Source organism: Schistocerca cancellata, chromosome 3 (assembly GCF_023864275.1).
Source record: "Schistocerca cancellata isolate TAMUIC-IGC-003103 chromosome 3, iqSchCanc2.1, whole genome shotgun sequence".
Classification (NCBI taxonomy): Eukaryota; Metazoa; Arthropoda; class Insecta; order Orthoptera; family Acrididae; genus Schistocerca; species Schistocerca cancellata.
This window is the reverse complement of record NC_064628.1, coordinates 464,505,283-464,527,281: the sequence shown is the minus strand read 5'-3', so window position 1 is coordinate 464,527,281 and position 21,999 is coordinate 464,505,283. Positions and strand designations below refer to the sequence as shown.

General features: G+C 42.1%; 1 protein-coding gene across 1 annotated transcript in view; it reads left to right on the top strand.

The window, feature by feature from the left end:
- Positions 1-21,999, top strand: part of LOC126176366 (dipeptidase 1-like) — a 290,014-nt gene that overhangs the window by 41,413 nt on the left and 226,602 nt on the right. Inside the window, exon 2 of the mRNA XM_049923521.1 lies at positions 16,624-16,780. Coding sequence (XP_049779478.1) covers positions 16,624-16,780 — 157 coding nt within the window. The remainder of the gene's footprint in view (positions 1-16,623; positions 16,781-21,999) is intronic.

The window sequence follows — 21,999 nt, the reverse complement described above, 5'->3', positions numbered from 1 at the left end:
TGAAGTTTGAGGAAGGAACATTGCGTCAGCCTGGTAAAAAAATGAACAGAAGAACGGAAGAAGGACCATTATGAGAGGATGAATAGCTTTTGGGAATCAAAGACGAAAAACGTCCGGAGATGAAATTATGAATTCAAGTTCAATTAGCCGGCCGGGGTGGCCGAGTGGTTCTAGGCGCTTGAGTCCGGAACTGCGCTGCTGCTACGGTCGCAGGTTCGAATCCAGCCTCGGGCATGGATGTGTGTGATGTCCTAAGGTTAGTTACGTTTAAGTAGTTCTAAGTTCTAGGGGACTGACGACCTCAGAAGTAAAGTCCCATAGTGCTCAGAGCCATTTGGACCATTGAACCAAGTTCAATTGCTCTCCTAAAGGGGAACAATCGTTATAATAATTATATATATATTCTTTCGACATGAATCTAAAGAAAAAAGACCTTTAATGAAGTAAGATATCTGTTGTACACACTACAGTCAAATAGCACACTGCAGATTACTCTGCCACTGGAGGATTTCCCCAGACACTTTACATGTCTTTAATTCCTTCCCATTTTAAACCTTAGATTACACATTTAAAATATGGTCCCTAGTTCGAAGTTCACCGCACACGCAGAAAGCATTTCCAAGCTCCCATTTTGTCATGAAGCTTTAATAGCGACCCATTCCAGTAAATATTCTGTTTAATCTTCGCTAGAATCTTCTTGGTAGACCAAAACTAGGAGCTCGTTTGGCCCCATTAGCAATATGGAATTCAATTTTGCGGGGGTGTTTCTTCACCAGCCATCCCGTCAGTCCCTCTCTTCCTCAAAAACTTCCACTCTTTCGATGGTTTTCCAGAGAGGTGTCCTTGAGTGTAAGTGATGATGAACTATAAGATCGCACTGGTTGAGTATCACCTTCCACTTTTTTGTCATTTCAGCTTTGCGTCTGATGTTTGGTTATTGGATATTGTCTAGTATTGGTAACCAGGTGCTGGGGTCGCTTCCAGTGAGCCACTGATGATCCTCATGGATTCATTGAGCTCCACATAAACTTCTTAATGTAAGGGCGCTCATTGTCCACACTAGGGTGCAGTATTCTGCAGCTCTATATACCAGTGCCAATGCTGATGCGCGCAATGTGTTCGCGTCGCTTCCCCTTTAGCTACCTTCTAGTTTGTTTAGTACAGACTTTCTGGATTTCAGTATTTGCTTCACTTCTTCTAGGTGGTGCCTGTAGGAAAGTGCACAGTCAGTTTCGACTCGTAAGTATTTAGATGTATTTTCATACTTGATTGGCTCTCCGTTGAGTTTAAGACTCGGCTTTCTGATGGCGTCTTCATGTTAAGATGCATTTGGATACTTACAGGGTGTAGCATTTGGTTTGATGTGTCATTTGGTACAATACTTACGAAGAGTATGTACATGGGCGTGCTGGAATGTAGTAACTTCGAATATTTTATTCTGTTCTCAATATCGGTTGAGGTATTACACCTAATGGATATTTCTTGGTAGAATTTCCCGCTTTTCTACCGCATGTTGCAACCCTCTTCCGCTCGAGGGCTCCTACTTGTAGTGTGTTAGATGGCAGTGTGCGACGTAACTATGCTGATGTGTAAGAAACAGCGTGCTGTGATCGAGTTTCTATTTGCAGAAAATTGATGATCTGCTAGATGACAATCAACTTGAATTTAGGGAAGGCAGTTCTAACGTTGCGGGTGATAATGGAAGCAAGGCTGAAGAAAAAGCAAGTCACGTTCATAGGATACATCGACTTGGAGAAAGCGTTTGAGAACGTCAAATGATGTAAAATTTTCGAAATTCTGAGAAAAGTATGCGTAAGCGGTAGTGAAACACGGATAATAAATAATATTTACGAGGAGCAAGAGGGAACAATAACAGTGATAGATCAACAACTAGGTGCTCGCATTAAAAAGGATGCAAGACAGGGATGTAGTCTTTCGCCCCAACTATTCGATCTATATGTCGAAGAACTGATGAAAATAAAAGAAAGGTTCAAGAGCGGAACTAAAATTCAAGGTGAAAGGATATTGATGACAAGATTCGCTGATCACATTGCTATACTCAGTGGCAGTGAAGAACTACAGGATATGTTGAATGGAATGAACGGTCTAATGAGTACAAAGTATGGATTGAGATGAATCAAGGAAATGGAAAGTAATGAGAAGGAGCAGAAATGAGAACAACGAGAAACTTAACATTAGTATTGGTGGTCATGAAGTAGATGAATTTAAGGAATTCTGTTACCTAGGCAGCAAAGTAACTTATGACGAGCTGAGCACCGATTGCATAAAAAGCAGACTAGCTCTGGTAAAAAGGCTATTCCTGGCCAAAAGAAGACTACTAACATCAAACATAAGTTTCAATTTGGGGAAGAAGTTTCTGGGAATGTACGTTTGGAGCAGAGCATTGCATGGTAGTGATATGAGGTTCAAATGGCTCTAAGCACTAGGGGACTTAGCATCTGAGGTCATCAGTCCTCTAGAACTTAGAACTACTTAAACCTAATTAACCTAAGGACATTACACACATCCATGCCCGAGGCAGGATTCGAACCTGCGACCGCAGCGGTCGCGCGGTTCCAGACTGAAGCGCCTAGAACCGCTCGGCCACAACCGCCGGCAGTGAAATAAGGACTGAGGGAAAACCGAAAAAGAAGAGAATCAAAGTATTTGAGTTGTGGTGCTACAAAAGAATACTGGAAATTAGGTGCACTGATAAGGTAAGATATAAGGAGGTTCTTTACCAAATCGGCGAAGAAAGGAATATGTGGAAAACATTGACCGAAGAGGGGGCAGGATGATAGGACATCTGCTGAAACATCAGGGAATAACTTCCCTGGTACTAAAGGGAACTGTATAGGGTAAAAACTGTAGAGGGAGACAGAGACTGGAATACATCCAGCAAATAATTGAGGACGTAGGTTGCAAGTGCTACTCCGAGATGAAGGCTCATAGATATCGGGTTGATGAACACATTAGAGAAAATCGTCGGATAATGCGGACACAGCTCTGAGGTAAGTGTGGCATATCACGAGAGCGTGTACAACCCGCAATGGGGTCCTCGAATGCTCATTCCTGGTGTGAAACAGATGAGACAGGACATCTATCCACAATTTCTTTCGCCTTGAGGGTGAGGGTGATGGGTTCCTTAACAACATTGTGACAGCCGATGAAAGCTGACCCGGAAAACAAGAGAGCAAACTTAAAAAATATCTCTCAGGACTTCACTTTGATAGTGATGAAGCGGTGCAAGCTGAGGTGAGGTTGTGGCTCCGTCAGTAAAGTGAAACATTCTACTGTAACACTGTGAAAACACAGGTCTCTCGTTGGGAGTAATGTGTTCGCCACCAGGTTGACTATGTTGAGAAATATGTTTGTAGATATGAAGAATAAAGATGATGAATGTTAATAGAGTGTGTTTTATTTAAAATCCTTCAAGGGTTTTTACATGCAAAATTTGGAGGCATTAACTTTCAGCACACCTTCGTAGGTCACTGTTCAGAGAAGCTCCTAGCTACATATACCTTTATGTTGACAGCAACCATAGCTGAAGTAGTTCATGCTTCTAAAATAAACGGCTTTCAGCTGTATATGAATTTTTGCAGGAACACAACCGGTTTCGTGATGTCAAATCATATCTTCAGGCGTCCATTTCATACCTGGAAGAGGCGGACAGAATCCTTCCAATCTATTCGTCGGCAGGTTCACACAGCTGAAAGCGGTTTATTTGAGAAACATAGTTTGTAGCTGTTCAAATGACTCTGATTGCGTGGCAATTGCTGTATCATTGGCAATGGGAAATTTATGTATTATGACACTGCTCATTTTATCTATCAGATGGACTCTGAAAATTACTACTAACAGTATAGATTACATGACGTTCAGTGTTTGTTTGCATTTAGTAACTCTTGTAAATTTACCCGTACGTTCCTAGATCCCACCTGTATCATACGCTGATGATAGATCCAGCAGTCCTATTGCTGCCGTTATTGGATTGAAGGCCTCATGCTACATAAGTGGCGAGCGTCAGTACTTGTTCACAACGGTCCATATCTTTCCTGAAACCAACTGTTCCAGTGACGGCACTTTTTCGCAAGGTGGCATTAATTTCGAGGGCAATACTCTCTCATACAGTTTGCGGGTCTTACACAATAGAAAGGTCTTCGGATCGTCTGCTGTTTTGCATGTGTAAGTATTGCAATCATGTCGTGTTAAACGCGACACAGTTCCGCGGTTGCTAGGCGCGCAAGTTTGAATTTCGAGGCGGTTAGCAAATGGCAAGATAAGGATCCAATGATACCTAAATCCTAAAGACCCCCGGCCGCTGTGTACGATCGGTTCTAGGCGCTTCAGTCCGGAACCGCGCTGCTCCTACGGTCGCAGGTTCGAATCCTGCCTCGGGCATGGATGTGTGTGATGTCCTAAGTTAGTTTTAAGTAGTTCTAAGTCTAGGGGACTAATGACCTCAGACGGTAAGTCCCTTAGTGCTTAGAGCCATTTGAACCTAAAGACCCATTTGTCTTTTGAACGTTCTCTGCCAGATCTTTGAAAAACTATTGCGTAAAACATTACAAGACCTGCAATCCTTAGAGGATGAAAGCGACCACCGTGGACTGGGAACCAGAGAGGCATTCGCACGGGCAAAACGCTTCTGGGAACGGAGTGATCTGGTCAGCTTAGCATGGGAGGCCGTCTGTGCGCTTTCTGATGGAGAGCTATGCAGTGATGCAGCAAATGGGCAAATGTAATGCAAAATTGTGAAGTATATTGAATTCCTAGATTGGAAATAATAAGTCTCAAGATACAGGATGACACTTGTTGAACTATTTGAAATAAAATCGTCATAACTTCTGAATGGTTCGGTTTAGGGCGTTCAAACTGCACGATCGGCCGCGAGGCATGATTGGAATTAGTATGCGCATGCGCACGCGCCTTTGATTTGGTTTAATGACGAAGTCCACTTTCATTTGGATGGGTTCGTCAATAAGCAAAATTGGCGCTTTAGGGGGACTGCGAATCCTCATTTCGCGATCTAGAAGTCTCCTCACTCTCAACGGGTGACTGTGCGATGTGCAAAAAGTGGAGTCACGGAATAATCGATGCGATACTCCTTGATAGCAAGTTGATTACCGAACGGTATCAGAAGCTTCTGGAAGATAATTTCATTGCTGTTACCCAAAGTGACCCTGATTTCGACAAGATGTGGTTCATGCAAGGCGGAGCTCGACCCACACTGGAGCAGGAGAGTGTTTAATGTCCTGGAGGAGCACTTTGGGGTACGCAGAGGCAACTGGCATGGGCCTCGACTGGCCATCATATTCTCCAGATCTGAAAACATGCAACTGCTTTCTATGGGGCTCTCTTAAAGACAAGGTGCACGGCAATAACCTCAAAACCATTGCTGAGCTGAAGAAAGCCATTCAGAAGGTTATCGACAGCATCGATGTTCCGACACTTCAGCGGGACATGCAGAATTTCGCTATTCGTCTGTGCCACATCATCGCCAATGATGGCAGGCATATCGAACATGTCATAGCCTAAATCCGAATACCTGTAGTGACGCTGACAGGTTGAAGAAAGTGTATGCACGCCTTAGTTTGTAACCAGTTTACGTTTTTTTCATATAGTTCAATAATTGTCAACCAGTATCAAACTGTACGCAATTCAGTTGTGGCATACAAGTGGAGGGTAGGATATTAGACTAAATAGAGATTACTCTTTGGTGTGTGTCGAGAGTTTACAAGGTATTGGTAGCAAAAGAAAAAATAAAAATAAAAAAGACAGCCCCCGGTCTGACATCGAATGATTTTTGTGGTAGACACTGATATATATGGCTCTATAAAGACATGAAATGACACAAAAACTGTCGTTCTACTGTGATCACAACTTCGTTTTTGTCATGGAACTGTGTCAGATTCAGTAACATAACCCTTTCGCTGTCGTAGCCAAAACGTTATTCGCGAGGCGGATGTGCATGTCAATAATCAGCTTGCACATTCAAGAACTTGCCGCTGCCATAAGTCATAAACAAGTAATTCACAAAGAAAACCTCTGCGACCACAGCCACAGATAGAATACGACACTTGAGTTTACCTGGGGCGTAGGACACTCACTTGTTGAAATGTATTCATCACACTACTAAGGTGCATGTCAACTTGAGTGCTGAATGTAACACTTACGACAACGACTCTGAAAGACGACTGTTAACTTCAGTGAAGAAGTTGAGTCCAACTGACACCGAACATTAAACGGCTCTTTGGTGTGCTGTTCTATATTTTGCGTCTTATGTTTAGCAAGATTTATGAGTGTATCGAACGCAGTTTTATTATTTGTTCCTACGTGTTCCTTTTACTGGGACTTGTCTGTCATCTGTAAAGCTTACCATAGCCTGCACATTTTGTTTTATATACTCCTAATCTACTGAATTGTCCTGCGCCGTCGTCGATCGCATGTCGTACTCTCGTTTTAATCGAACCTTGTGCACAAAGTACTATGTTGATTGCTTTAGTAAAACATCATACTATTTTTGCCACTTGTGTCTCTAGGCGTCAAGTTAACGTCTTGCAGGGTGACGATAAAGGAATGGTCAGTATTGAAGAATACGACACAAAACGATAATTTGAAGCAAAGAACTTCATATGGACACGTGTGTGACGATAATAATTTAACAAGCTCAAAACACCCAGTTGTTTCAGGAATAAAACCAGCAACCAGCTATTCTGGAACCGCCCTGTAAATTATGCAATTTGAAAGAGTTCCATATCTACAGCCAATCATGAAAGTAAGGAAAAAGGAATTAACATTTTTTGGCTTTCTAAAGGAAAGAACTAACACTTATTCACCAATTAACAGAAAACAGAGAAATCATATGTACCAAGAAGAATCGCCAAATTTTATACTGGATTGTACCATTTATAAGAAATGTCTGATCGGCAGTTTTGACCAGGAGTCTCTCTCTGGGGAGTTCTGTCGCCTGATGTAAGTCTTTTTGTTTGGCATTACCAGTGCGACTTACGAGTCGGTGATGATGAAATAATGAGAATAACACACAAAATCAGTCTCAAGCGAATAAGATATTCGATCCAGCCAGGAATCGAACCCGGGCTCTTTGATCGAGAGTCACCAATGTGAATCGGAGTAACACGGACTGCTGAGAGCATTTACTAGAGCCATCGACTGCTAGCAACAATGGAAACTTACCTTTCCTAGCAGCAAGATATGATTGTGTTGCAAATCAGATTCCAGTTTCAACATACAGCATACGAAGGAGCCATGAGAACTGTGAACGTTGGCCTAAGGGAAGTTCAGGGTCAAACCTATCCAGAGCCCCTAGCGCGAAACCGATGCACCTGTGGCATTTGTGTCACATAAAAAAAGTGTTTCTTTTTAATTTCTCTAACTCTCTAAAATTTGGCACATGTATTCTTTTTCACTTTGAATGTGTGTCTTAGATGAGTTATATAAGGTCAGACTTAGTTTGTCTTTTATATTCTTAACTGATCTGAAGATGTTCGGAATTTGAATGGAACCAGTAATCATTATTATGACATATGTGAGAATGGACTGCAATAAAAATATTACAATAACAATTTTGTGAATAAGAGATTAAAAAGGGTTTGAGGCTATTAGCGATAGCACTGTATGAACTAATTTCGACTATAGTTTGCCCCAGTATAGAGGTATTATCCGTACTCTTCAATGGTATTAATTTCAATTAATTCAGAAAAAAGTAATTTTCACCTAGGTGGTGTTTCCTGTTGTAAAGAAGCCCTCTGTGCTAAGTTCGAGCTATCCTTGGCACTTCAATACTCGAGAGAGGCTCCAGAAAAGTTGTGTATGACCTTAGAAGTGAAATACTGTATGTAAACTTCATGAACGTGCCACTCTCAGTGTCGCTAACTAGAGTGCTACTCCCACTACTTGCAACCTATGTCCACAGTTATTTGCTGGATCTATTCCGATATCTGCCCTCCTCTACAGTTTTTATCCTTTGCAACTCCCTCTAGTACCATGCAAGTTATTCCGTGATATCCTAACAGGTATTCTACCGCCCTCTCTCTTTTTCTTGTCAATGTTTTCCACATATTCCTTTCCTCGACCATTCTCCGGATAATCTCTTCATTCCTTTCCTAATCAATCCACTTAATTTTCAGGAACATTTTTTATCATCATATCGCAATTGCTTGAATTCTCTTATTTTGTGGTTCTCCCACAGTTCACGTTTTACTACCTTACACAGCTGTGCTCCTAACGTATATCCCCAGAATTTTCTTCCTCAGATAAAGGACTATGTTTGATACTATGTGCTCCAAACGTACATTCTCAGAAATTTCTTCCTCAAATGGAGGACTGTGTTTGATATTTTTCTTGGCCAAGAATTTCCTTTGTGTCAGTGGTACTCTGCTTTTTATATCCATGCTCAGTCCCTCACGGGTTATTTTTCTGCCTAGGTAGCAAAATTTCTTAACTTCAACAACTTCGTGATCGCCAGTCCTATTCTTAAGTTATCCACTGTTCTCTTTTCTGTTACCTCTCATTACATTCACTTTTCTTCGATTTATTGTCAGTTCATATTCTGTACTCATTAGATTGTTCATTCCATTCAGCAAATCCTGTAATTCTTCTTCATTTTCACTGAGGACAGCAATGTCATCAGGAATCTTACCGTTGATATCCTTTTATCTTGAATTTTAATTTCATTCTTGACCTTTCCTTTTATTTTCATCGTTTGTTCTTCGATATTTAGGTTGAACAGTAGGGACGAAAGACATACCTGCCTTACACCCTTCGTAGTGCGAGCACTGCTCTCTTGGTCTTCCACTCTTAATTTTCCCTCTTGGTCCTTGTACATATTGTATATCACCCGTCTTTCACTATCGCTTACATCGCTTTACTCAGAATTTCGAACATCTTGCACCTTTTCAGATTATCGAACGCTTTTTCCAGATCGACAAATCCAATGAACATGTCTTCATTTTTCTTTAGTCTTGCTTTCATTATCAACTGCAACGTCAGAATTGCCCCTCTGGTGCTTTTGCCATGCCTAAAGCCAAAATGATCGTCATCTAACAGGTCCTCAGTTTTCTTTTCCATTCTGTATATTATTCTTGTCGCCAACTTGGATGCAAGAGCTGTTATGTTGATCGTGCGATAACTCTCGCATTCGTCAGCTTTTGTAACCTTCGAAATTATGTGGATTACGCTTTTCAGAAATTCAGAGGGGGTATCGCCAAACTCATACATTCTACGAATCTACGTGAATAATCGGTTTGTTGCGACTTCCGCCAGTGGTTCTAGAAAGTGTGATGGATTGTTATCTATTCCTTCTGCCTTATTCGAGCTTAGGTCTCCAAGAGCTCTTTTAAGTTCTGATTCTAATACTGTATCCCATATCTCTTTTACACAGACTACCGTCTCATCAGGCAAGTCTTTCCCCTCAAAGAGGCCTTCAATGTACTCTTTCCACCTATCCGCTCTCTGCTCTGCATTTAACAATGGAATTCCTATTGCGCTATTAATGTTACCACCTTTGATTTTAATTCCACCGAAGGTTGTTTTCGCTTTTCTGTTTGATGTGTCAGTCCTTCCTACCATCATTTCTTTTACGACTTCTTCATATTTTTATGCAGCCATTTCCGCGTTAGCTTCGCTGCACTTCGTATTTATTTCTTTCCAAAGTTTTTCTGTATTCCTGAATTGCCCTGATCGTTTTTGTACTTCTTTATTTCGCCGATCAATTGAAGTTCTGTTACCCATGGTTCCTTCACAGCTATCTTCGTTGTACCTATGTTTTTCTTTCCAATTTCTGTGATTGCCCGATTTAGAGAAGTCCATTCCTCTTCAACTGAACTGTCTACTGAGCTATTCATTACAGCACTGTCTACAGCTTCAGAGAACTTCAAGCGTGAAACTTCCTGGCAGATTAAAATTGTTTGGCGGACGGTGAAGCCGGGACCTTTGCCTTTCGCGGGCAAGTGCTTGTTCTAGAAACTTCAAGCGTATCTATTCACTGCTTAGTATTTCCGTGTCCCACTTTTTGCGCATTGAATCTTCCTGACTAGTCTCTTAAATTTCATCCTACTCTTTATCACTACTAAATTGTGATCTGAGTCTATTTTTGTTCTTGTGTACGCATTACAATCTAGTATCTGATTTCGGAATCTCTGTCTGTCCATGATGTGATGTAACTGAAATCTTCTCGTATCTCCTCGCTTGTTCCAAAAATACCTCCTTTTTATGATTCTTGAACAGAGCATTAGCTACTACTAGTTGAAATTTATTGCAGAACTCAGTCTTTTCATTCTCTCATTCCTAGTATCAAGCCCATATTCTCCAGTAACTCTTTCTTTTGCTTCTTCCCCTACAACCACTTTCCAACACCCCTATATCACTCTGACCTCCCTTTACGCATTGTACTACGCTTTCAGTCCGCTCAGGTACTTTCTTTATCTCCTCATCTTCGGTTTGCAACGTCGGCATGTGTACCTGAAATATAGTCGTCGAAATATCGCTTCCTTCCTCACGATCCTCTGCTTCCCATCTGTGACGTACAATGTGGGAAAATCTTCGTCTTTCCACCATGAAGCATCTCAGTGTGGGATGCGTCTTTACGAGGAGTGCTCTTGTAAGAAGTAAGAAACTCCTCAGGACTCCAATTTGCAGTCGGAACTGAGCTTCTTTATCGAGTTTTGAAAGCCCTACCAAATGTTCGGTGACCCCTTTGTAATACAGGTGAAAGGGCGATCTGCGGAGATGCCGGATCCCATGATCCGTTTATAATTCCCCAGATTACTTGGCGCCATTATCAGTGTCAATAGCCGTTGGACGACTTTCAAGAGCAAAGACCTGCTTCAGAGCGTGAACCGTTTAGGATGCGCCAGAGTTACCCATTCTGACGACGTATAGAAAACTACCCACAAGGGTAAGCCAATTAGTTGCCGGAAGGCGGTCCGGCGTATTCCAGGTGTATCCAACTCAAGGGTTTCGACACCGTGAGGAAAAAAAAAGGCAATGCAGCTTGGTACTTTGGTCAGTGCATAAAGTTGTGCAGCATGGTTTCAATTTCTTTCCAACAGACGTGTTGTCTAGCCATCCATTTTTTGGTAAAAATATTCCAATGTCACTTGCGTAAAAACCCAGACATGGCTCAGTGGAGTGCTGCTGGGAGGACGATACGTGGTTTTAGACCCGCGGAATGGAAGTCTATGACACTCTGTAATTCATTTTGAAGCTTCCCAAAGTGAACAAGTTCAGAAAGAGTCAATGTCTTCTCAGATAAAGGCCGCCACGTTTGCATAAAATGGTTGACTTCCAACAGACTTCATCCGCCGCGACAGCTTGTGCTACTGGTGGCCCAGTTACCGCGTGGTCGTCGAGGGCATCCAACCGTAAACATACTTCCGGAGACACACAGACATCACTTCGTTGCTTGCTGGCAACCAGAAAACTGCGTCAACATTACTGTGTTTGGAGGATGTACGAAATTCGGTGTCATAATTGTAATCTGACAAGAATGGTGGCCACTTTTCAAAAAATGGTTCAAATGGCTCTGAGTACCATGGGACTTAACATCTGAGATCATCAGTCCCCTCGAACTTAGAACTATTTAAACCTAACTAACCTAAGGACATCGCACACATTCAAACCCGAGGCAGGATTCGAATCTGCGATCGTAGCGGTCGCGCAGTTCCAGACTGAAGCGCCTAGAACCGCTCGGCCACAGCGGCCAACGGCCACTTTTCCAAACGTTGTTAGTCGTGGACTGGAGTCAGTATTGCAGGATGGAAAACTCAGCAAAGATTTGTGGTCCTTCTAGAGGAAAAATTTGCCTCTTATAAGTAGTTACGAAATTTATTAACAGCAAAGATAAGGACAATAACTTCCTTATCTATCTGTTGGTATCGCCGTCGCATGGCATCCAGTATTTTGTAGACGAAAAGCAATGGTTTTCCCCGCAGCACTCAATAGTTTGACAATACCATCTCGGCGCTGTTTGAAGCATCAGCTGCCACTATCAGTTGTTTTCTGGCATTATATGAGACTAATCAGTTTGAGTTTAGTAAGGCCCCTTTCAGTTTTTCAAAAGCCCATTGACACTCCATCGTCATCGTCCTCTTCTATTGTTCGCCCTTCCGGAGGGATCTGTAGAGTGATTTGACTATTGTGGCAAGTGCTAGAACAAATTTCCATAGTAGTCAATTCGATCCAAAAGTGATTGCAACTGTTTCACATTAGTGTGCTCTGGAAGGATGGGAATGACTTCTATATGGTTTTCTGCATAGCGGACTGCCTCTTCTGAAATAATGCGTTCAAGACACTGTAGTTTAGGCTGAAAAGAGCAACATTTCTTCTCGTCAACAAAGAGTTCCTCCTGGAGGAAACCTGAAAAAAAAAAAGACTTGTCCAAGTTGTGGACGTGTTCTTCGTGATGTGCCGGGAGACATTTATGTCGCGAAGGTAATTAAAGGCTCCAAGATCCTTCCTAAATAGAAGCTCCAGGTAACGTTGGAACAACTGTTGGGCTGAAATTATATCGAAAGGCACTCTCTTGTAACTGTAGCGAGCAAAAGGTATGTTCACTATTAGCACCAGCTGACTTGCCTTACTGAGAGGCTGTTACAGGCAAGTGTCAGTCAAGACAACGCCGGAGTAATGCAGTCCTCCACCTAATTTCGCCATTATTTCTTTGGCCCTCAAAAGTGGAGGTATCGACAATGGATAGCGGATTTACGGTCCATTTGATGTCCCCAGACAGCTATAGCTTACCATTCGGCTTTTACACGAACACCAAGGGCGTGGCCCAAAGACTGTTCGAAACGGATTCAGTGATGCTATATGTTTGTATATAAGTCATTCCCAACCTTCCATCCTTTCCTGCTTCACTTCGTCACACAGCAGGTAAGGAATGGGGCGAACTTTACGAAGCTTTGGAATCACGATGGGTTTCAAAGTAATTTGTACTAGCACCGAGTTGTGCACACTCCTTTATCGTCCATTACGTGGATCGGATGGGAGAAGTCCTGGGCTGTGAACGCTAATAGGTCAAGAAGATCACGTACTATTCTGTTGACACCCTTGGGAGAGTGCGTCACTAGCAGCATTACTTGCATTACTTTGTGCCTTTACCGAGCAGGTAATGTGCAACAGGCTTTGATACGGATTGGCTGATCACTGTAGCTTGTCAAACTACCCTGAAAGTGGTTTAACTGTGGTGAGCGAATGAAATCACGAGTAGCACTATTAATAATCGTTTTAGAGGGACTTGTAATTGCACATTGTTTCCATTTAGTTCTGCGTTTGACAAAACCACCTTATTACCATTTAATACAATTTTGTAAATTCTGTTTTCGAAGTCAGTGTCAGTACTGTCAGTGTCGACCGTGCATGTAGTGTACCTAACGGTCCGATGTTGTTTCTGCAGACCGACTTCTGCTTTTTTCCCCTTTTTCCGACAATGTAATTTCACGGTCTGGTAATAACAAGGCTGTGTATTATGGGTAATAAGACAACGAGCATAAATTTTCACCGCGGTTTGCCGATTAAGAGTTGCCTTCCCCAACAAATATCCACTTTCGACCTGGTTTTGGGGTAGTTTTGCAATAATATTTACCATGGTTTTTTCGAGATTTGCTACGACCACGAAATTCCGTTCTGAAAATATTAGTCTTTCCATGACTGTTAGCATTGTCTGTTCTAAAGCCTAAATGATGGATTAATATTCTTCGAGTATTGAGTTACTTAATTGAAGAAGGTCGTCCCGTGAACCGTTGTCAGGAGGGTAGACTATTCCCATGAATTCCGAATATTCACACGTAAATTTACGGTCCATAATGATATCCTGAAGCATGGCGATCCATTTCTTGAAAGTCTGTACCGGGCTTCATGCAAGCTCCGTAAGATCTATAGCGTGCAGCTAGTACGAGAATTTTACGTCTAAAATATTGAAACACTTTGTCCTTTATATCTGTGCAACCTGAAATACAAGTATTCTTCTCAAAATCAGAGAACAACTGCTAGACCACCCCGCAAACGCCTGCCGCGGCAGAGGATAACGAAAAAGCTCGTTGGCTGTAAAGTGTTACTCCATTCGGACAAAGTAGCTTGTGCATTTTGTGTGTTAAACACCGTCGATATTCTGCTGACTTCCTCTTGGGGTTTTCCCCTTTAAAACCAGCCATTGTAGCGGCTTTTCCTGAGTGTTTCTAATGAACTGCAGGATTTGCACCCCAAGATCGATTACCTGCGTTATTTGAAATTGAACACAGATTGTACCGTGGTTCTCAACTAGAATTCCTAGCAAAAAGTGTTTAGATAGTGTACAGGCTAGAGAGAAACGTTTCGAAAAATAGCAAGTAAAAAATATTCAGTTGTTCTTGATACTGTTATGTCTAAAACCAAACAGTCCAATCTGTTCTAAGTGCACCACATCATGAATATTGCACTGGTCCGTACGTCGACGATGCTAAAGCACTACTATAAAGGTCCACAGAACCTCATCGAATCGAAATTCCTCGTTGAAACCCTGAAATGCTTTCATGAGTCAATTTCATGAAGGTGTAGCTGACGTCAGTGTCAGTAGTACACTACTTCAAAATTCACATCAGACGCACTTTCTGAAATCATATTTGCCGAAGTGATAACAGTGCAGTATTCCAAAGAGGTACTTTATTAGAAGAGCACAAACACTCAACTTCGAACTCAGTTTCAAGTCCAGGGTACAACGTAAGCCCATACTAGTCCTCTCAGAATCTAAGTGGAATTTCACAGTGCAATTTCTATCCTGTTATAAACACAGTCGAAGAGTATCCCCTGCCGCGCGCTAGATTAGCCGAGCGGTCTAAGGCGCTGCAGTCATGGACTATGCGGCTGGTCCCGGCGGAGGTTGGAGTCCTCCCTTGGGCATGGGTGTGTGTGTTTGTCCTTAGGATAATTTAGGTTAAGTAGTGTGTAAGCTTAGGGACTGATGACCTTAGCAGTTAAGTCCCATAAGATTTCACACATATTTGAATTTGAACATTTTGAAGAGTGTGCCCCATTGGTCCGGTGCACGATATGGAAGGAGCTGTCGTGGTACCACATCTTCACACTATTGGTTGCACGTGGTAAGTACGTAGCTTGCAAAGCAATCCTTTGCCATGGCGACCTCTGAGGACTGTTGCCGAAACACTGTCGTCCTGCAGCTCTGGTGACTAAACGTGGCTGACGTGAGGTCACAACAAGAAGTCCAGGTCTAGAAAACTAATGTAGTAAATTAACCTGCCCTAAACTGTGCAAATGAGCACTGTCACTTCGGCTATGAAAAGTAGAGACCCCTGCGCAGTCGGCCGTTTTCTTCAGAACCTGCTGTTTTAAGTAAGCCTCACAGCAATCGCTTTGCTTCACTGAGATCCCAGTTCCTTTGCCACCAACACGCGTTTTCGGTGGTAAGTACTATCCGTCTCCCGGTCACGCGGCCCTACCGTTTAGGTGCCATATCGATACAGTTTAACTGAGTTCTATAGGCAGCAGTAGATCGGTAAAATATACTCAGTTAATTGAAGAAAATGATCTTATTGTCCACTAGCTGCAATAATGAAATCATCCAGAATTACGATGGCAACTCGTAATCACGATCGCATCTGGACCGGCGACGTCTCTTTACGGCTGCTAAGGTAATCTGTCATGCATTACTGCCGTGTGGCATCATTAGATGGTATCTCCCTCACTCGTCCTCAATTACGCGTTTCATTTCTTAATTTTGTGTTCCCTGATTCTTTATATCGATTTTTTTGTGGCTGACCGAAGGTCGTCTCCCAATCCAGTCAGAACAGTCTCATATCAGCAACTTTTGTCACTTGTTTCGCTGCCTTTTTACCTCATTGAATTGTGTGATATTCATTATTATGTATTTGCGGGCCTTATGTGACATAATAATCATGTCTGTAGTATACTCTTATTTAATTATAGTCGTGCTGTCCTCTTCCTCCCTACTCTATCATTAGAGCTGATTTACTCCACAGTAATTGTGAAGACAAGGCCGAATAGTGCCCTTTTATATGAGATGAATGTTATGCTTTAGGCATGACCAGTAAAATGATTAAGACAGCGGGTGCTCGTTTTCAAGTCACACATCTCAGAATGTGGTTTCACCTTTTCACAACTTTTTTATCAAAATAAACCACTAAAGTCTTACCTACTTATAATTAACCACAGATTAAATGTTTAATACAATAAAGAAAGCTTCACAGTTTAAATTCACATCTTTACGCTTCCTCCAGTGCCTAATTTCTTGTTGACATGACTGAGTGTCGGCCCGCTGTGTCTCCATTTGTGTTGCAAAATACCCGAACATGATATGCATCAGTGTATTAATTAAGGAAGAGTTTTGAACAATCGTAGCGTTCCATAACTGCAGAACTGTTATGCCATTACTGTTGATGTAATTAGTATCTAAAGAAGAGAATTAAAAATGAAATAAAAGCTGAGAAGTAGAGTATCTTTTTTTTTTTTAAAACTATGTTTCAAACAATAACTAGAAGTTGTAATGGTGTTGACACTTGAAACTACAGATTTGCCTTACAAAACTGTAGTCTTGGACGAATGTCTACTGGTACATGCCTTTGAGGAAAAATAATATTGCTGTTGTAGGCACAACGACCTTCCGTGGAACATCCGCAAGTTTGTCCACAACCAACTGCGCGACCTAAACCTTGCCGAAGACCTGCGCGACGTGGAGCCGTGGTCGCGGAGCCCGTGGTCCCACACTGACCTGATGCGCATGCGTGCAGGACTCGTTGGAGGGCAAGTAAGTCGAAGGTGGCTCTTGCCACACATTACGAGTAACGGCGACCTTCCGTTTTCCAGAATAAGTTTTGGAATTGCAATTTCCTTCTTTACTGCTGAAAAAAATCGCGTAAAATCTACTTTCATACCCACTTTTTATTCTAGATTCAGTATTATTTTACTATAGTTATCAGATGCTTCTTTTTGTCGAATTGTTAGTTTACCTAAGATTGGAGAGAGTCGTGTATGCGATATGTCTCTAAATGCTATAAATTTTTTGTCGTATATTTAAATTATATCTCTAGTGCCTCTACTTTGCCTACGTTGAATCCACCCAATATCTGACCATAAAACTACGGGAACATGCCAAAAACCATTACGCTGCACATTACTCTATACGAACAGACAAATTAATTATTAATAGATTAAGAGATTAATATTTGATTTGATGGACAACATTACTTTACTTGACGTACGTTTTCCCATCATCTCTACGTGTCTGTCTACTGGAAGATCTAAAACGATTTATATTACGCGTACAATATTTTGTCATACGTTACGTTGTTATGTACGTGGTGAAATATTTCCTCCTCATTTCTCTTCCACCAGTTAGCGAATTCTGGTTCTGGGTTGCAGTGGTATTATTTTAATACAAATTTCGTGAAATTTGCAATATGAGTGCATTTATTACAGTAAATTTTACGACTATGTAAACTGATCTTACATTAAAAATCTCGTGGTTGCGTTGAATGAAGATTTACTGAAAAATATGAATAGTTGCTAACAAACATTAGATGGGGTAGATGGATGGATTGACTGTATGGTTTGATGGACATAGTGTGTAACATACGAGAGCGCGGGAGATGGGGAGACTGGAAAAGAAGTTTGTAAAGGCGATGTAGTACAAACTTAACAGCTGTTCCCTACGTTTCGCCTACACTACTGTCTTCGAATGTACATGCTAACATGACGTAACCTAACAAGGTTATTTTTTATTTTATTTTGCATCAATGGTGACTGGAAGTAAGTGAATTTGATGCCTCCTAATACACTGCGACCAAGATGCGGACGTGAAAGTTTTTGCCTGCGCAGGAACTCGTCCCTCGCTTGTTCCCCTTAGATGGCCTCCAAAGGGGGCGTAGGCAGCGTTTTGCTTTCTCAGCTGCCTCGCCTTTAAACCCCAGTCCAACAAAATAATGGCCTGTTATTTTTCGCTTTCCCTGCAGCGACCACCGCCGTCACGTTTCTTCAAAAACATTCCCTCAACTGTGGCCACGACAGGCCTGGGAATACTGTAGATAAGTAATACACTTTACCAACGAAATTCTTTTGAATACAGTCGCTGATACTACAAATATAATATAAGATAATAAATATAAGGTAATAATTGTCCCAAATCTGCTAAATACCAGAGTGGAGAAGAGTTTGTACCTCTTCAATTCAGACGTATTTTTCATGAGAACGAGACATGTACTCGACCCCCTCCTTATCTACCAGATAATTGATTATGTGCACAACGGTAACGGAAGGAAATTATGGTGGACCCTGCTAGTTGGTAAAATAAGGAGTGCACACTCACAATAATTTAATAAAAATCGTAATCTACTCAAAAAAAGAGAACTTTATCATAATAAAGAACAGGAAATGGGATTCTGCATATACCTACGAAATGATATGCGGATTAAATATTACAATGAGATTTATTATACATCAGAACATAAATGCACATGATTGTCGACACAAACAGTAGGTTAAAGGATAGGGTATACTGAACTATTATGCGAATAAGAGTAGGCTCAAGAACAAGGGGCTCCTATTCTCTGTGATGCACTAGATTGACGATAATGACTGGAGGTCCTAATGAATCAAATATTAATCTCCCGACTACATAGCAGTATCGCAATTAGTAGTGAGAGCTCAAATGGGATCACATGGAGAAACAAGCAAGGTGGAATTGTAGCAAAGCAAGTGCCCGTGCTGCTGAGGGATTCAGTATAAAATTGATAAGGTCCTACAATGCTGGAGCCGCAAAATACTGTAACAGTACTGAAATCTGCAGTATGTCGTCAGTAGGCAGCGTCCTGATGACGTAGGCGCCGACTTCCGCCGTCCAGCAACTCTGTGTCAACCCTGGCCTCGAAAGCTGTCCGAGAATTCTAAGTTCTTCTGAAAAAGAGCTACCAAGTCGCAAGACTGTCCAATTCCGACGAAGATCAGATCCCTCTGTGATACGATACAAGAGCTCAACTCCCTACTCTCCTCGAAAACCGCGAATCAGCATTCAGTGCTGATTCCAAAATTCCCCCACACTGTCTCTTGCTAATAGCGAACGTTACCTCCAGTTTCGAGCAGGGCCCTATGGCGTCAACTAACCTCAGTTCAAGTTGACCAATCATGCTTCTTCTATTCAGCTGAGGGCACTGAAACTGCCGTTTGAGCGGCTACAAAAATAACCTGTCTAGACCACCAGTCTTCCGACGCAAGACAGTCGCATCCAGCAGGGCACGGTCCAGAAGTATTCTCAGAATCAAGAGGACAATACAGTCAGTCAGTGCCAAGAATCATCGTTACGGACGCGCCGGAACGGTAAACACATAAACTGTGGCGACATTCAGACGTTTCACATGTCCTTTCCCCCCTGCACACAATAGGCGAAACTCGACTGACGTCAGTCGTTCCGCCAGACGGTTAAACCCATTGTAAGAACTCCTCAGAATTTAGGGAAGTGCAGCCCTCAACCGGAAATGCAGTGTGCCGCGTCCTCCGATGCTTGCCTCGCACAGGCCACCCAGGGAAGTAACCCAACACGCATAGGAATCAAGTGAAAAGTATTTTTGAGTTCTCAGTACAAATACTCTCATTACAATAACCTTATTCGGTCAGTTACTACCGTGCAATGACATAGAACATTAATAAAATTGATGAAAATGAGAGGTGACATGCAAAAGAGGGCATGGAACCTCTCAAATATTTTGTATCAACTGAACAATTTCATGACTTTGTTACTGAAGACAGCTGTTGAAACCAGTTTGTTCAGACAAGCGTTATTTTGCATGGAACATTATCAACTTGCACATTGAAGGCAGGATGCAACAAACACAAAACTGTCATGAAGTGTAGTACATATATGTATGTGCAAATGATTAACATTCCGGCGCAACCACACAAAGTACGTAGGAGGAACGCCATGTTTGTGGGCGTGCTAAAAAGTAATGTGTCTGAAATTTTTATGTGAAGGATCTTAAAGCTTTTTAAATAAAACAAATTTCATTAACATTCTGCATCTTCTTTCTTCATGTAGACATATTTGTTTCTCAACATAATCATCCTGGCGACAAATACAATTCTCCCAGCGAGAGCCCAGTTCGTTGGTGGAGTCACAAAAAAAAAAATTCAAATGGCTCTGAGCACTATGGGACTTAACATCTATGGTCATCAGTCCCCTAGAACTTAGAACTACTTAAACCTAACTAAACTAAGGACATCACACACATAGATGCCCGAGGCAGGATTCGAACCTTCGTCCATAGCAATCGCGCGGTTCCGGACTGAAGCGCCTAGAACCGCTCGGCCATCGCGGCCGGCAAGCACGTCGCAAATACAAGAGAATGGTCATGCTTGTCATGCTGAAACATGTATTGATTTTTGGCCACTTCGCCAGCTGAAAATCGGATGGGGGCAAGTCGGGACTGTGTGGAGGATACATGCTGACAGTATTGTGGGAGGAGAGAATATTTTCCATAGAGGTTTCGGGTTTGGGAAAGAGATAGAGGTCTGTTAGCTGGGGAAACTATGGGGTTGATGGGTAGGAGGTGAAGCAGGTAGTGTGAAAACAGATGGTGGGAAGGACAGAAGGGCGAAGAGGAGTAATGGTGTGTGGGGAAGGTAGTGATGCAAGAGAAAGGAATGATGGTGGGTGTAGGAGGAAAAGGGGAGGGGAGCCGTGGAATGTAGTGGGGTAGGTAGGGGAGTGTTAAAGTTGGCAGGAGGGATAAACATTGGGCGTCGGGGGGGGGGGGAAATCTCATTGTCTGGATGATGATATAGGAGGTGCGGAGGTGTCCGATGTGGGTGAGGAAGGGTGGGAATTTGATAAGATGGTTGTGGATCCTTGTTGGCGAAGGTAAACGGATGCAAAAAGCGAGAAAGAGTTCATAGCGTTCGAAGATCATTGCAACGTTGCCACAGCAGAGAATGGGTCAGATCAGATTTGTTTAGGTGTAGGGGTGTATACTTAAGTTCGGCCTGTTAGTAGTTTTATTAGTTTCAGTTTATTGTGGACTTTCTGTTGGATGGTTAGCAGGTGACGTTTCTACTTTAGTTGCTGGTCGAGAGTTGGTCAGAGATATTTTACTGCGGTGAACCCAAGGCGTCTTAACGTTGCAGATGTCGCAACGCTCGTGTGAGGTCTAGCGTTGTCATGCTGAAGGAGAAGGTGCTCTGTGTGTGAACCAACTGTTCTACTTCGAGCATTCAGATACTCCACTACCGCTCGCTGTTACTCACGCACCGACATAGTTACGCTACACACGTCCATATTACACGCTACAGTTCGGAGCATTCTAGCTGCAGAAGGTTGCAACTTGCATCAGCGAAGTTGGAAAGCCGGTGGAATTAAATGCATGACATATAATGTCTCACTCGATATTGAGAATAGAACAAAAAATTCGGAAGCATTGATTTTCAGCACGCCTTTGTACATTACATAGCGGCTTTCTCACTCAAAAATCACATTTGAATTTTGGTTGCTTGTGAGAATTCTGCATTATACCTCGCATGATGCAAATTGTCTACCAGCAAGAGTCGCAATTCGACAATGGCAGATAGTGGCCGAACGAGGCTGTGGTTTATCGTTTCGTTATGTTGCGGCTCGCCTTGGTCGTGATTCCGTGACTCGTGCGAATAGGAAATTGATGGAATCAGTTGGCTCATCGCCATGCAAGTTTTTTATTTTTATTTTATTTATTTACACGTCAAGTTCCGTAGGACCAAACTGAGGAGCAAATCTCCAAGGTCATGGAACGCGTCAGTACATGAAATTCCTATGTAAAAGTAATAACAGATAAAAATAAAATGTTTATGAACCTGAAAATGTCAAGCCATCAGTTTAAGTAAACGAAATTAACAATACAAACATGCCAAATTCAAACAGACGCAAAATCCCCAAGATTGGCGATCTTTTACAGAAGCTCTAAATTTAGCGCGGACTTCAATACGAGTTGCTTATAATATTTCCTACAA